At 42.7% G+C, this 16,512-nt stretch overlaps 2 protein-coding genes across 2 annotated transcripts in view; one reads left to right on the top strand and one right to left on the bottom strand.

Annotated features, from left to right (window-relative positions):
- The window catches only part of LOC115202089 (F-box only protein 41), a 100,159-nt gene extending 96,408 nt beyond the window's left edge, over nt 1–3,751 (top strand). The window contains exons 12-14 of the mRNA XM_029765972.1: nt 649–807; nt 1,179–1,294; nt 2,631–3,751. Of these exons, the coding sequence (XP_029621832.1) occupies nt 649–807; nt 1,179–1,294; nt 2,631–2,693 (338 nt within the window). The 3' untranslated portion in view covers nt 2,694–3,751. The remainder of the gene's footprint in view (nt 1–648; nt 808–1,178; nt 1,295–2,630) is intronic.
- The window catches only part of LOC115202090 (RING finger protein 24), a 68,993-nt gene continuing 55,035 nt past the window's right edge, over nt 2,555–16,512 (bottom strand). Inside the window, exon 7 of the mRNA XM_029765974.1 lies at nt 2,555–2,592. The gene's annotated coding sequence lies outside the window, so the exon portion shown is untranslated. The remainder of the gene's footprint in view (nt 2,593–16,512) is intronic.

Genomic DNA, 16,512 nt, shown 5'->3' with positions numbered 1-16,512 from the left:
ATAAATCAAGGGGTATGAATACCTTCTGAAGGCACTATGTGCCCTGGTCAAAGGTAGTGCACTATTAAGGGAATAGGATGCCATTTGGAAATCAGCCATTCTGATCAGTTCTCTCTCATCCTACCATCTAGAGCGAAACATGATGAAACACTATCCCCAAGCTGTTGAATTGAATCATCTCAAAAATGATCATACAAATGGTAGAAACACAGTGAACATACTGTTTGGTTATGTAGGCTGGTTATGTGCGTTTTCGCCATGACCATCTCTTTTAAACTTATTTAGGTAGCATTGTTAAGTTTTTTATTTTAATGTAAGCACTGCTAACACTTCGACCAATGAACAAACGTATATCAATGTGCGCTGGCCAGGTGTATATGACTGCTTTAGACTCTAGATATCTAGATATCTTATTTAGATATCTTACCCAGCACTTGAAAAATAATGGATGAGCAAATACCAAGCGTCCTGTCCAGGGGGTGTACATGTGCATCTAGCTGCCTCACTCTACAGAAACAAAATATATTCACCTGCCCTATGGGCTGTTCTGGTGCGGTCAATGCTTCTTACTTACATACTACTGACTAAGTTGTTGGTATCAAAGGCATCTCAACCGTCTTCTCCCCTCCTCCGTCTTTCCCCCTATAGCGAGGAACTGCATGCGTCTGCAGGTGTTGGAGCTGGACCATGTGAGTGAGGTCAACCAGGAAGTGGCAGCTGAGGTATGCAGGGAGGGTCTGAAGGGCCTTGAGATGCTGGTCCTCACCTCCACCCCGGTCACCCCTAAGGCCCTGCTACACTTCAACAGTGAGTACACCCTACACCCTACATAGTACACTACCACCCCCAAGGCACTGCTATACTTCAACAGTGAGTGCACCGTACACCAGACCCAGGTTCAAATAAAGATGTGCTTTATTGAGCTTGATTTTCACAAAGGAACCAGTAGAACAATCCCAAAACTGCAACCCCTGCCCATTTTTAGTTTTCCATTGCTCAAGCAACGGCTCAAAGTGTTGCGTAAGCACCATTTTGAATCCAGGTCTGCACTTTTCTCATCCAGTCAATCATTTCAGATCTACACAAGTGGCTAGGGCATAGGGGCTAGGGGTCTATTTGGAATTGGGTGCGAGTCTGCTCCTTTCGTGTGAGGGCTGTACACAATCTCGCCCCTCCAGGTGTGTGTCGTAACCTGAAGTCCATCGTGGTGCAGATCGGTGTAGAGGACTACTTTGAGGACCCCAACAGCCCTGAGGCTAGGAAGCTCTTTGACGAGATGGTGAACAAACTGCAGGTAATTATAACAGAGCTTTAACTTCCACATCCCATTGAATCCCAATGCTCTTATAAAGGATTGCATTTGAATAATCTAATAACATTTACAAAGGGGGTGCATCTCAATACACTTATAAAAGGGGACGAAACCCAATACTATTAAAACTTACTCTGGATCAGTGCTCTGAGGGCAACTCCTGACTATGCCAGTCCAAATAATTTCCTGTCTTTGGGTTCTCCTGCCCACAGTATACGTATAATTTATATGACTAACTCTGTAGTATCCTTTAGCGATGGTTAGGTGGGTGAGCGAGAGTGGTCTATCATTACAACTCAACCATACTGAACCGTACATGACTCAAAACCAAGATCCCCAGTTCAGCTGATCGTCTGAGGAATCCTGGAAAGAGGAAGTGTGGCGTTGAGGGCGGTCGCACGCCCACCACGGGCGCCGCTCAGAGGTTAAGAGGAAGAACGCGTCGATATTCGCACTCTGAATTTTTATCTATGGGCCCTGGTCAAAAGTAGTGCACTAAATAGGGAATAGGGTTGGCGTGTGAGCCTTCCCTTCTTCTGTGAGTCAGTGAGGAAGGTGTCCCTTTCTCTCTGGCGGATGCTGTGCTAGATTGCTCATAGCTGTTAAGTAACGAACTCCAGAGAGCTGAAAGTGTGTTTGTAATTTCGGGCCCTGTTCATTTGTCACGGCCGTAGCCAGACGGCGGAGAAACAAAGCAAACATTTAATCAAACTCAATGAACCCTCGAGGGGGAGAAACCTGTGAGTTATATGTATACTGTACAGTCAGTGAAAACCGCTATTCCAAGCCTAGGAACCAGCACAGTTATTCATTTCTTACGTATGTACATGTGTGTGTGTGAGCGCAATGGTCTACAAACTTAGTTATATGCTTACTTTTCTGGTTATAAACACAGCTTCTCCCTGAGACACACACTAAGCATATTTTAGATTCACACATGCTTAATAGGGCTGTGACGATACTAGAGTCGCAATATTTTTCCCATGGAGAAAATAAGAACGCGAAGCAGACCGAACTCTTTAGTCCTTTAAAAACCTGCTGTATGTAAAATATAGTGTGCTATAGTTTGGGAAATAAATAAATGTGACTGGATGACTACGTAATGATGTTTGTTTCCAGCATTAAGGCTGTTTTCTTAAAGAAGTTGAAGCCGTTTTGTGTTTTGCTTCCTTGCCACGATACTAACGAGTATCGCGACGCTGGTATCGTCCCGGCCCTAATGCTTAAATGCACTCACTCAGAGTGTGTGTGTGTGTGTGTGTGTGTGTGTGTGTGTGTGTAAATGAGTGTACCGGTCTAACCCCTCTTTACCCTCCAGGGCTTGAAGAAGAGACCGGGCTTCTCCAAAATTCTGCACGTGAAGGCGGACATCCTCTGCTAACCCCATCCGCCAACCAGGACCCCCAAAGAAGAAGGGTCGGCCATTTTGTTTCCAGCCACACCAACACAACCGACCTAGTCATTTGTAACCCCTTGACGCGTCACGAGGACGAAACAGCCTGAAGTACCAGTCAGACAACACACACACGTAACTGAAGAGGAAATTCAGCAACATGCTTCTTTATTGTTCAAAATAAAAGTGTTTTTGGCCCTTAGCCTTGACTAAAAGACAGACACAGACACCACAGACAGATAGACGCTCCATAGACCTCTACAATGGAGAGATGCAACGCAGTACAGAACAGAGGATAGACAAGACAAGATGCCTGGATAGGTCAGGTCAACACCTTACCCTGGAGCATACAAACCCAGTGGAGATTCTCATAAAGGGACCAAACTCTCCTTTACCATAGATGTACTAGAGAGCTCATCTCCTATCTTTTCAATGGCTGCTTTTTTGACCAAATGGACAGCACCATTGAGGGTTATCTCTATTTTTAAAGTACTACATTTTGTGTGTCCTCTATCCAACTTTATGATGGGGTAAAGTGTAGTAAAGACATCATCAGGCAGGTAACAAGACCAGGGGCCCCTAAGTCTCCGCGAAAACGAACAGGGACCCTGCTTGTGACTTGCTGACCTTCCAAACAGATTTGAAACATAAACTCTATTGGACTTTGTAGATGCCGTAATCTTGGCGGGCATTTTGATTTCAACTGAGAAAAGAGCTGTAAGCTGGGGGATGGATGTCATGAAGGAGCAGGCTCTCGTTCTCTATTCACCTAGAGCATTTGCAGAGAATGTGTCTAGGATGCTTTTTTTTTAATCAAGATGCTCAACAGCACATATTCTGTGGAAATGCACATGAGTAGTAAAGCAGATGTAGGGATGGACAGTGTGTGATTTTTGACCCTGTCCTGAGCCAGAGGAGCAAGTTAAAATAGACCCTCAACTCCCAACGTGTGTGTGTGCGTGCGTGCGTGAAATGCATGACATACCAGCTTCAGACTTGGTCGAACATAAAACGAGAAGATATCTTGTCACCTTTTAGAAGAAAAAGATATCGGCCTATCAGCCGCTCCATGGTGTGGTCGCCATGGGAACAGTGCAGTATTGAACACTTGGTCCTCCATCCTCAGCAGGATCATCAGCGGAACACAGTCTCTCTCGCACACCCTTGGATTTTCAGCTGTCAATTACTTTTGTCTGTGGAACTCTTACAGTATCTGTAGGCCGGCTGGTCCATAAGGCAGCTACTGTTTCTTTGTTTTTAAACAGGGTTGCAAATGGATTCCTTTTGCCTTTTATTTCAGAATTGATGACGTTCATCGCTGTGTGTGTTCTATCTTCATTTCGTAAAGTGTTTTCTCCGATGTGCCACTAATCTATAGGAGCGTTGTAAGGCAGTCGTTCACCCTATTCAAATAACTAGCCACTAGCTCTGTAAGCTACAGTGAACTACATCCCAAATGCACCCTATTCCCTATGTACAGTAGTGTCATACTTTTAACCAGGGCTCATAAGGCTCCAGTCCTCAGGGGCCTGATTTAGTGTCACACTTTTGCCCCAGTCCAAGCTAACACACCTGACTCCAATAACCAACTAATCATGCTCTTCAGTTTAGAATGCAATTAGTTTAAATCAGCTGTGTTCGCTAGGGATTGGGGGGGGAAGTGTGACACCAATCAGCCCCCGAGGACTGGAATTGCCCAGGTCTGGAATAGGGGGACATTTGGGATGCAGTCTTGATCTCAATTGCCTAAAAAGCCTCCTCTTGTTTCCTCTGCTGCACTGATTGCCTTGTCAAGTGAAAACAAAATGGTGGAAGCTCATCATTAGGCTGTCTTTCACCTGACCAGTTATTTTCGTTCAGTGCAATGACGGGAGAAGAGGACAGAGTTGTTAGACAATTGAGAAAGATAGCCTGTATGTATCCACTCACAATACTCTACCATTATTGCTTCAGGCATTCATGCAAGTCGTCGAGCTCAGGCAACAGTGCACCCCGACCCAAACCATGCATCCACCCCAGGGAAGCGTCTCAAGTCTAATGTGGACTCCTTCTGACAGAAGACAACAGTTGGAAAGCTGATCCTCTGGTAGGCTTTGACTTACCCTTTGTTTGTACGTCATTGTAGATCAAGGAAATGAGAGAGCCATTTTAGACTTTTGAGATGCAGCCCGTGTGCCGGAGAGGAAAGGATGCGGGGCAATCCTTTGCTTCCCCGTTAGTTTTTTTAATTTATTTTTTTAAATGGAGAGATGTTTAGTAAAGTTGAGCACCGAGTTCTGTTCTAAGTTATGTGCTGCTTTGTTTTAGTAGTGCTAGCCTGACATGAACATACACACTACAGTTGTGGTTTCTCATCTCCATGTTCTTTTCCAATACTGAATATTGTACTGCCGTGGTGGCCGGGAAAAGACTAGAAGGGGTTGAAAGACTTGCCCCTCCGATTGAAAAGGTGTTTTTAAAGTCGCTGTCACAATAGAGGAAAACCCAATGCACTTGTTTATTTAGGCTGTGGTCCAAACGGCACCGTTTTCCCTGTATATTGAACTACTGTACTTTAGACGAGGGCCCATAGGGCTCCGGTCAAACGTGGCGCACTATACGGGGAGTAGGGTGCCACTCGGGATGCAACATTAGGGGGTTTTCAGTTCCTGACAATCTTGTCTTCTTTAAGACATTAAACACTGTACATAATGTTGTTTATAATATAAAAAGATGACTGCATTTGGTGTTATAAAATTAAGGTCATAAGCATAAGGATCTTCATGATGAAAAAAATGATAACGATTAAGAGTCTACTACAGGTGTCGATTCTGAAACATTTTCTCTCCAAAGTCGAAAGGAAAGATTCAGCTATATTATGTATAAACGGTAGTGTTGAAATTTGCAGTTGTGTACTATAGATACTTTATATTCAATGTTCATGATAAATGTGCTATAGAGATGGACATTATTTAAGAAAGAGGATAAAGATTATTTGAGCTATTTATTTCTATAAAAAGAGAGGTCTATAATGTTGGCATGTTTGTGTTCATGCATCAATCATCATGTTGCCTTTGACATATTCTGCTGTAGTGGCTGTAGCTATATATTAATGTTCAAAAAGATTAAGATTGCTTGCAAAGGTTTATGCTGTATTTCATTTTTAATACGTCTGTTGCACTAGTGGGAAAAATAAGAATACTGATATTTAGTATTAGTGCTGTTTTTTAATGTTTAAAACGCTTTCTCAGTATTTGACATATTATGATGCACTTTTTTTCTAGCGCGCTTTTAGAGGTCCATGGTGGTTCTTTAGGATTAAGAAATCACACTTTTCAGTCAGTCAACATTGTCATGCTGTTTCCATGGTTTCCTCTGTCGTGTGAGCGATAGGTTGGTTGCTCTCCTACATAGATAGTCATGTGATGAAGATTGGTTTAAACTGAATGGTGGCCAATGAGGGGCAAGAAGGTAGATTACTTCTTGACCAGTAGCCAATGGAGAGTTTAAAATGTCACACAATGCAGACCCTATTTTATCGCCTATATCTGTCATACCTCTCTCTCATTGGCTGTTGAAGTTTATGGTTGAACCATGGCCAACCTGGTTCAACTGCATTTCAAGTGCTTTCGAGGTTCATTTTACACCAACATGACCTTATGCTCACAATCATGATCATTACCAGGTAATGGCGAGAATACAGTGCCTTGCAAAAGTATTCACCCCCTTGGCGTTTTTCCTATTTTGTTGCATTACAACCTGTAATTTAAATGAATTTTTATTTGAATTTCATGTAATGTACATACACAAAATAGTCGAAATTGGTGAAGTGAAATGAAAAAAAATAACTTGTTTCAAAAAATAACATTTAAAAATTAAAAAAAAACTGAAAAGTGGTTCGTGCATATGTATTCACCCCTTTTGCTATGAAGCCCCTAAATAAGTTCTGGTGCAACCAATTACCTTCAGAAGTCACATATTTAGTTAAATAAAGCCCACCTGTGTGCAATCTAAGTGTCACATGATCTCAGTATATATACACCTGTCTTGAAGGGGCCCTAGAGTCTGTAATACCACTAAGCACGGGACACCACCAAGCAAGTGGCACCATGAAGACCAAGGAGCTCTCCAAACAGGTCAGGGACAAAGTTGTGGAGAAGTACAGATCAGGGTTGGGTTATAAAAAAAATATCCTAAACTTTGAACATCCCACGGAGCACCATTTTAAATCCATTATTAAAAAATGTAAAGAATATGGCACCACAACAAACCTGCCAAGAGAGGGCCGCCCACCAAAACTCACGGACCAGGCAAGGAGGGCATTAATCAGAGAGGCAACAAAGAGACCAAAGATAACCCTGAAGGAGCTGCAAAGCTCCACAGCGGAGATTGGAGTATCTGACCACTTTAAGCCGTACACTCCACAGAGCTGGGCTTTACGGAAGAGTGGCCAGAAAAAAGCCTTTGCTTAAAGAAAAAAGTAAGCTAACACGTTTGGTGTTTGCCAAAAGGCATGTGGGAGACTCAATTATATGGAAGAAGGTACTCTGGTCAGATGAGACTAAAATGTAGCTTTTTGGCCATTAAGGAAAACGCTATGTCTGGCACAAACCCAACACCTCTCATCACCCCGAGAACTCCATCCCCATAGTGAAGCATGGTGGTGGCAGCATCATGCTGTGGGGATGTTTTTCATCGCCAGGGACTCGGAAACTGGTCAGAATGGAAGGAATGATGGATGGCGCTAAATACAGGGAAATTGTTGAGGGAAACCTGTTTCAGTCTTCCAGAGATTTGAGATTGGGACGGAGGTTCACCTTCCAGCAGGACAACAACCCTAAGCATACTCCTAAAGCAACACTTGAGTGGTTTGAGGGGAAACACTTAAATGTATTGGAATGGCCTAGTCAAATCCCAGACCTCAATCCAATTGAGAATCTGTGGTATGACTTAAAGATTGCTGTACACCAGCAGGAACCCATCCAACTTGAAGGAGCTGGAGCAGTTTTTCCTTGAATGGGCAACAATCCCAGTGGCTAGATGTGCCAAGCTTATATAGACATATCCCAAGAGACTTATAGCTGTAATTGCTGCAAAAGGTAGCTCTACAAAGTATTGACTTTGGGGAGGTGAATAGTAATGCACGCTCAAGTTTTCTATTTTGTTGTCTTATTTCTTGTTTGTTTCACCCCCAAAAATATTTAGTATCTTCAAAGTGGTAGGCATGTTGTGTAATTCAAATGATACAACCCCCCCCCCCCCAAATCTATTTTAATTCCAGGCTGTAAGGCAACACAATAGGTAAAACGCCAAGGGGGTGAATACTTTCGAAAGGCAATGTAACTACGTTTGTGTACTCTGTGTTTTGTGTTGGTTTGCTTTAAAGCTTCTTAACCAGATTCATTGTGTGACAGAAGTCCTGCTGAAATTGTTTTAGAACATGTCCTGAAAACTGAATCGAATAAGAGAATGAGATTAAGAGTTGAAGAGGAGTCATTCTGACAAAAACATACCGCATGTCAGGGTTCCCCAACTGGCAGCCCCGTGCAGTGATTTTATTTGCATTTTATTTTATTTCTGAGCAACAAAAATACACTTTTTGACAATTATTTTTAAGTGGTTGTACATAATACTGTAAAAACAACAGCAAATCAGCTCCAATTGATTTTCATTTTGGAAACCTGTTCCGAAGTATTCCCACGCATAATAGAGAGAGATATGTGATGGTGTACAAATGTAAGGTTTGAAATGATTGTTTTAGTCAAATATACAGTACCAGTCAAAAGTTTGGACACATACTCATTCAAGGGTTTTTCTTTATTTTTACTATTTTCTACATTGTAGAATAATAGTGAAGACATCAAAACTATGAAATAACACATATGGAATCATGTAGTAACCAAAATGTGTTAAACAAATCAATATATCTTAGTTTCTTCAAAGTAGCCACCCATTGCCTTAATGACAGCTTTGCGCACTCTTGGCATTCTCTCAACCAGCTTCACCTGGAATGCTTTTCCAACAGTCTTGAAGGAGTTCCCACATATGCTGAGCACTTGTTGGCTGCTTTTCCTTCACTCTGCAGTCCAACTCTTCTCAAACCATCTCAATTGGGTTGAGGTCGGGTGATTGTGGGGGCCAGGTCGTCTGATGCAGCACTCCATCACTCTCCTTCATGGTCAAATAGTCCTTACACAGTCTGGAGGTGTGTTGGGTCATTGTCCTGTTGAAAAACAAATTATAGTCCCACTAAGCGCAAACCAGATGGGACGGCGTATCGCTGCAGAATGCTGTGGTAGCCATGCTGGTTTAGTGTGCCTTGAATTCTAAATACGTCACAGATAGTGTCACCAGCGAAGCACCCCCACACCATAACACCTCCTCCATGCTCCACGGTGGGAACCACACATGCGGAGATCATCCGTTCACCTACTCTGCGTCTCACAAAGACACGGCGGTTGAAACCAAAAATCGCAGATTTGGACTCATTAGACCAAAGGATAGATTTCCACCGGTCTAATGTCTATTTCTTGTGTTTCTTGGCCAAAGCAAGTCTTCTTATTTGTGTCCTTTTTAGTAGTGGTTACTTTGCAGCAATTTGACCACGAAGGCGTGATTCACGCAGTCTCCTCTGAACAGTTGATGTTGAGATGTGTCTGTTACTTGAACTCTGAAGCATTTATCTGGGCTGCAATTTCTGAGGCTGGTAACTAATGAACTCTGGGCCTTCCTTTCCTTTTGGTGGTCCTCATGAGAGCCAGTTTCATCATATTGCTTGATGTTTTTTGCAACTGCACTTGAAGACACTTTCAACATTTTTGAAATATTCCAGATTGACTGACCTTCATGTCTTAACAGGATCAGTGTTTTTGCCATAATATGGTATTTTACCAAATAGGGCTATCTTCTGTATACCAACCCTACCTTGTCACAACACAACTGATTGGCTCGAACGCATTAAGAAAAAGAAATTTCCGAAATTTTACTTTTAACAAGGCACACCTGTTAATTGAAATGTATTCCATGTGACTACCTCAAGAAGCTGGTTGAGAGAATGCCAAGAGTGTACAACGCTGTCATCAAGGCAACGGGTGGCTACTTTGAAGAATCTCAAATATATTTTGATTTGTTGAAAACTTTTTTGGTTACTACATGATTCCATATGTGTAATTTCATAGTTTGTCTTCACTATTATTCTACAATGTAGAAAATAGTAAAAACAAAGAAAAACCCTTAAATGAGTAGGTGTGTCCAAACTTTTGACTGGTACTGCATCTGCTGGGCTTCTTGCGGTAAATGATTTGTTATTATGTTCTGTCTCCCTGACCATCCGCTCAAGAAAGAAATCCGCCGGCGGCTGTTTTTAGTTGATGATCCCTGCTGTATGTTCTACTAGGACCTTATCCATAGCTAAGATTCTGTGTGTCTGTTGTTAAAGGGATAATCCCCCCAAATTACACAATTGTCCGTACCCTATAAGCAGTCTATTGACAAGGTAAGTCCATGCTTTGGTTTTGTTAATCTGGCCACTGCCATAGACTGTTATATTGGTTTCCTTACCTCATAAGCAGTTTGTAATTTGATGAACTATCCATTTAATGTTTTTATGACTTGTTTTGGTAACTTAGTCATTCTGAATATGAAATAATTTAATGATCAAGATTCCTTGTCGCTATTTTATTTGATTCATTTATTGTAATAAGTTGGTACATGATGCTTTCACTAGAAAGAACCCTGGCTATTGTTTTCTGTTGATTAGATTTTTTTTTTAAGTATTTACATTTTTTTCTCTTTCACAGCCCAATTGTGATTCATGGAATAAGGTTGTTTGGGACATGGACAATTTTATATTTTTGTCTGTAAAACAAACTATTCTACTGTGTCAGGCAGTTGAGTGCATTTGAAACCTCGATTTTTCCCTAAGACCAGCTTTGTGCCAAGATTTTATGTTCTATCTACGGTATGTCTCTTTCGTCCCAAATGGCACCCTATCCCCTATATAGTGCACTGCTTTTGACCAGAATCCTATGGGCCCTGATCAAAAGTAGTGCGCTTTATAGGGAATAGGGTGCCATTTTAGAAACACTGGATCAATTCGTGTGTAATTAATTAGCCTGGATCCAGATCTGTTGGTACATCTTGCCAATCCCTTTGGTCATTGACATGGCAAGATAGCACAAACAGTTCCAGGACTCAGGCTAGCTTCTTTTTACATCTTCTGCACATATTCCCTGTATGGATGATTGCATTCTCTTGCCCATTTGTCTGAATTGTATTTGAACTCATTACCTCAACACTTATCTGGGCAACTAAGTGTGCACATTCTTCAATTATTATTTTGGACAGTCGTTGATATTATGCTCATTTTAATGTACTATATCGAATCTAGGTATGTCTTGTTGGTATGACCAGGTTTATTCAAACCCCAAACAGTCATTCCCACATCAATGTTATGCCGTTCATCATCCTAAGACCATTGCAATAAACGAGGTGTTATTTTCCCATTCATAGTCAAAATCATCACGTTCTTTTCATCAATAAAATGGCTTAAATACATTGACCTGTTTGAAAATCAAATCATTATTTGATTTTTTTGTACGATCAATTAGACGTTTATTTATAGAGCCCTTTTTACAACAGCAGATGTCAAAAACCAAGCCTAAAAGAAGTGGGTTCTCTTTAAAAACTCTTATGTACTCCTGACAGACTGTTTCCCCTAGGTACAGATCTAGAATCAGCTATCGCTTCCTCCAATCCTATCCTTAACCATTAGTGAAAGAAAATACTAAACTGACCTAAGATCAGTGCCCAATAAAGTGACTTGAAACATCTCAGTTGTCCACAAGAGGGCAGTGTTGTTCCATTTACAAGCACAGTTGCATAATGTTGGGCCTAGGGCTATGCCTATGGTAGTTCACCTTATTCCTTCCTTTCTCTATTGGCTAACACAACTCAAACCGGTAAAACGGGCCCATCTAGTCAAGAGTATCATCACCCTTCACAGATGTATGCAAACGGAGTTATTTGACATTTTTCCAAATAAACACCTGTGAAACTTCACATACTGAACATTGTGAACAGGTCACTTACTCACTGCACTGTACCTACTCTAGGAAAGTATATGGGCTCTATTAAATCTGTATCGACAAAGCATTACAGTACTATTGCTGTTGTTTTTGAGATTCTAGAACATGCATGTCACGACGATTAATGTGGACTACACACATATAGTCTGCTACATGTCTAACCTTGAATTCCATCTAGCCTATGTGCCACACCTGTCCAATCCTTCCATCATAGTCTAGGACAGTTGCTCCCAAACTGTGGGTTGGGACTGACTTTTGGGTTGCGGCAGGGGTCCGGACGGGTCACGGGATGACTTTTGGGTTGCGGCAGGGGTCCGGACGGGTCACGGGATGACTTTTGGGTTGCGGCAGGGGTCCGGACGGGTCACGGGATGACTTTTGTGCATTGTTACAAATATTTTTGTATTGTTATACAGTCAATTCCTTAAGACGCCATACTCTAATCTACATTCAGCTACATGCTTTGAAGAAGAGGGTATTATTAATAAATGATTCACTTATTCTTTGGTCTGAGCATGTTTTTTTCACCACTCAACCGTTATGGTGGGTCACAAAGCAAAAGAGTTTGGGAATCCCCCTGGTCTACGTTAGGGGTCGTTTCTGGACAGGACCAAAGGCTATAAACTAAAGGACAACCCAGCCAGACCACACCACTCTTCATTTGACCTTTGACCGGGTCATAAGAACCAATCCTCTTTTCTGACTGCAGGGGAAAGTAGGTGGAAGTCAAGAGGCTGATTTAGTCTTATCGTCTCACCTCTCGAGACAATCCAGAGTAGACGCAACACAGTATGGACTGGGAGAGGTCAGTAGGTCAGTAGGGGAAAGGGAAACAACAACACGGGCTACATCCTTACTGGCACCCTTGTCCCTGTTTAGTGTACAACTTTTAACCGTGGCCCTCAAATGCTGGCTGAGACTGGTCGAGGTAGTTAGGCGCCCACCCATGGTTCAGAGGTTGCACTTGATGTGTGGCCCCTGGTCTGCTTTTGATATATTCGTCACCTTTCAGACCGACACACTAAACTAGAAACCCCCCCCTTACACACACGTCAACCCCATCACGCGACAAGACAAAATGGACACCATCTTTGCTCCAGCTGTACAGAGAAGTCGTCAGGAACGGCCGTACTATTTGATTTGTGGCCCAGAGGGCTCCGGTGAAGGCCAACCAAATATGCCTCAAATGTCACCTATTCCCTACATATTGCACTTTTTTTTGTTGACCAGAGTCCCGGTCAAAAGTAGTACACTATAAATGGATAGAGTGACATTTGGGACACACAACACTGGAACAGGATGTCCTATTGATTGTCATCACTGCTGACCAGTGTGTGGAATAGATCAAGCCCTGATGCTACTATTACTTGCGTTTCCCGCTGCTGTAAAAGTGGACTGAGCAACAGAGCCCGTGTCTCTATTCATATACTTTGACAATGGAGCCTTTCTTCCTCTCGCCACCCAGGTAAACACATTGGTTTCATTGCCAAATGTTGACATAGATGAGTTGTCATTACACAAAATGGAGATGTTATGATTTAACGTAGACTGAGCCCAATGTGAGCACCCACCGCCCTCCTGTGTACAATGTCATGACCGAACGTAAACATGGGTTGAAATTTCTACCAGGCAATTAGCCAATCAAAATAAGACATTTGTAATATGTGATTTTTTTTCGTCCTCCATTGCTTCAGACAGTTAACTCATTTTTATTCTCTCTGGATTTTTGTGTTTGCCTCATGTAAGTTGCTGGCTGAACAAGATCCCTTTTATTTTCAGTTATTTAAGATGTCTTCAACTTTTCAATGTCATTTTGCTCAATGGGATGCGTGTGGGGTGTATGTGGATATTTGGAGTGGGGAGTCGAAGTGAGACGCTTTCGCTTGCCTGTGATTACAGAAACTCGACAGGCATCGACAAATTGGTCTGAAAACAGAACGCAGGAGTAAAGTGGCAAGGGAATTTACTTTATTTTAGCAAACTGAAGGCGCTTTCCAACCAGGCACTACTTTTCATTTCCTCTTGTGGCCGATTCACATCTGTCTTACATTGAAAAGTATTTTAGTGTGGTACAGCTCTTAGGCTACTTTTACCGGCTACTCTTAGGCTACTTTTACCGGCTACTCTTAGGCTACTTCTACAGGCTACTCTTAGGCTACTTTTACAGGCTACTCTTAGGCTACTTCTACAGGCTACTCTTGGGCTACTTCTACAGGCTACTCTTGGGCTACTTCTACAGGCTACTCTTAGGCTACTTCAACAGGCTACTCTTAGGCTACTTCTACTTCTTTTGCCAAATTATTGGTCTTTTGCTAATATTTGGGAAAATAATCGGAATAGGCTGCCTGTGTAAACGCAGCCTTAGAGTGCAGATGCAGGCCACTTCGTGGTAGCCTGGTTACACCATACTGAAAGATGGGATGCACAATGGTGAGTGCAGTGTTTAGTCTGGTTTATCCAGGCTAACTTTCTGGGTCCCATATCCTTAAAACCTACAGTAAACCTCTGTGGATTCTTTATAATGGTCAATCAAGCACCAAACTCATGTTTAGATCAACTGGTAGTAAGTTAGTGGTGCCACTTTACGCACTAATCGGTCCGTATTTTATAAAGCATCTCAGAGTAGCAGTGCTGATCTAGAATCATGTCTTCCAAAACTGATCCTAAATCAGTAATCCTGCTCTGAGATGCTCGATACCTCAGGGGCCCCAGGAGATCAGAGAAAAGGAGACCTGCTGTAAATTGGTTTGAACCTGAGAATGTTTGTCCCAAACCAGAAGAGAAATGATTTTGGCTGATTTTCTCATGATATTCTTAGTCAATCACAGTTTATCCTGTACAACATGATTATGAGACTCAATCTAAACCAGGAGTACTCAACTCTTACCCTGCTGGTTTTCTGTTCTACCTGATAATGAATTGCACACACCTGGTCTCCCAGGTCTAGATCAGTCCCTAATTAGAGGGGAACAATGAAAAATTGCAGTGGAACTGGCTTCGAGGCCCAGAGTTGAGTTTGAGGGATCTAAACCAGCCAATCCTTCATTTCACTCAACACCAGAGAAGGGAACAGTACAGAGGCTCTAATTGGCTGAAGCATGTCGAGAGGGAACATTACAGACGTTCTGATTGGCCAAAGCATGTTGAGAGAGAGAACAGTACAGACACTCTGAGGCCTGTTGTTGCTGTGGAGCTCTGAGGTAAGGAAGGTGTGAGCAGAGACAGTAGAGAAAGCATGACACGCCACTCATTTTGGGGGTGCCCCACGGCAAGACATCTCACTGCCCAGATAATTCTGGGCGTGCGGGAGGGGACAATAAGTAGACCAGAGCCAACTGTCCCCTCTCTCACATGAACATGCCAGATATTGGGCGCATTCCTCTGCCGAGGCGTTGTTGATGCCTGCTAGATCTTACAACGCCTGGATAGGTATTTTACTTATCAGCTAACCACATGTTATAGCAATCTGTCAGTCGACGACGTGGCACGCAACCATTGGTTGAGGCATGCAACGTCTGAGCAGTGGAACGTGACCAATATGAAGGAGCTGTGAGTTCACGCGGGAAAAGCGTGCTCACGCAAAAGAGGAAACGCCCACTTACAGACGGGAACCTTGGGAAAAAAAATGTCCGATGGCAAACGGCCTGCGTAAACTCTTATTTATCAACAATCTTTGGTGTGAGGTTAGGCTTGTTGCCATTTATTAGACAAACCACCCTTCCACTTTTTACTGTTATTGTAACAGGGATGATACGGCAGCGACTGAATACCAGTGTACTGACAGTGGAAGTTCACACTGACACCATGCATTTACCTGCCAAGTTTGGCCACGAGCTCATTTATGTAATATGGAGTGTTGCTGTTTGTTTGGGGTGGGTCTGCAGCTGTACAAGTTGGTGTTTCGCAACTAGTGATGCAGTATGTGAGCCAAGAGTCTTGATCAGCCATTGGAATACATTTCCACCATTGGTATTATGTACGTCATACCAAGGTCCTATACTACAAATCAGGTTTGAGGCATCACCGAGGTATCTTTGGTAAACTGAGTTCAACACAGGGTAACCAGTACCACCAAAGTGTCTCACCTTTTAGCCAGGTAAATTTCTATGGCAACGAATCCTTCAGAACTATCTTGCTCCGGGGCGGGCTAACTCCATTTATTCTGAATGAAGTGTCTGAGCTGCGAGTTGAGGGCTAATGAAATCAGATGCCCTCCCTCTCGCATTGATGGTGTCATAACAATTCATAAGTATTTACTGTGTGTCCCTTTCAGGAAATGTATTGCATCTCAACAAACAGCACAGCATCACCAATAGGTGCATAAATACATAAGTCACAAGCAATAACTACAGCAGAGAACACGTGGATACAGTCCGTAATTCAGTTTGCAAATTCTGGGAAGGGTTGACCAGCTATTTATTCAATTGACTTATACTGGGGGCAGTGGAGGCTGCTGAGGGGAGGATGGCTCATAATAATGGCTTGAATGGAGTCAATGGAATGGTATCAAACACAACGATGGGGTTTCCATGTGGTCGATACCATTCCATCGACTCCTTTCCAGCCATTATTATGCGTCGTCCTCCCCTCAGCAGCCTCCACTGACTGGTGGGAAAGAATGATTTCTGGGATCTGGTGGTTTTGTAAAGATGAATTCTGTATCGGCAGCTTGATGGTAAGAGCTGGTATTCCTGGTTGAGTGGGTGTGAGAGGTCAGTGGCAATTCTCGCTCCTGCCCGCAC

This window comes from Salmo trutta, chromosome 11, assembly GCF_901001165.1.
Source record: "Salmo trutta chromosome 11, fSalTru1.1, whole genome shotgun sequence".
NCBI lineage: Eukaryota > Metazoa > Chordata > Actinopteri > Salmoniformes > Salmonidae > Salmo > Salmo trutta.
The sequence above is the reverse complement of the archived record's forward strand: the minus strand, read 5'-3'. Positions and strand labels throughout refer to the sequence as shown.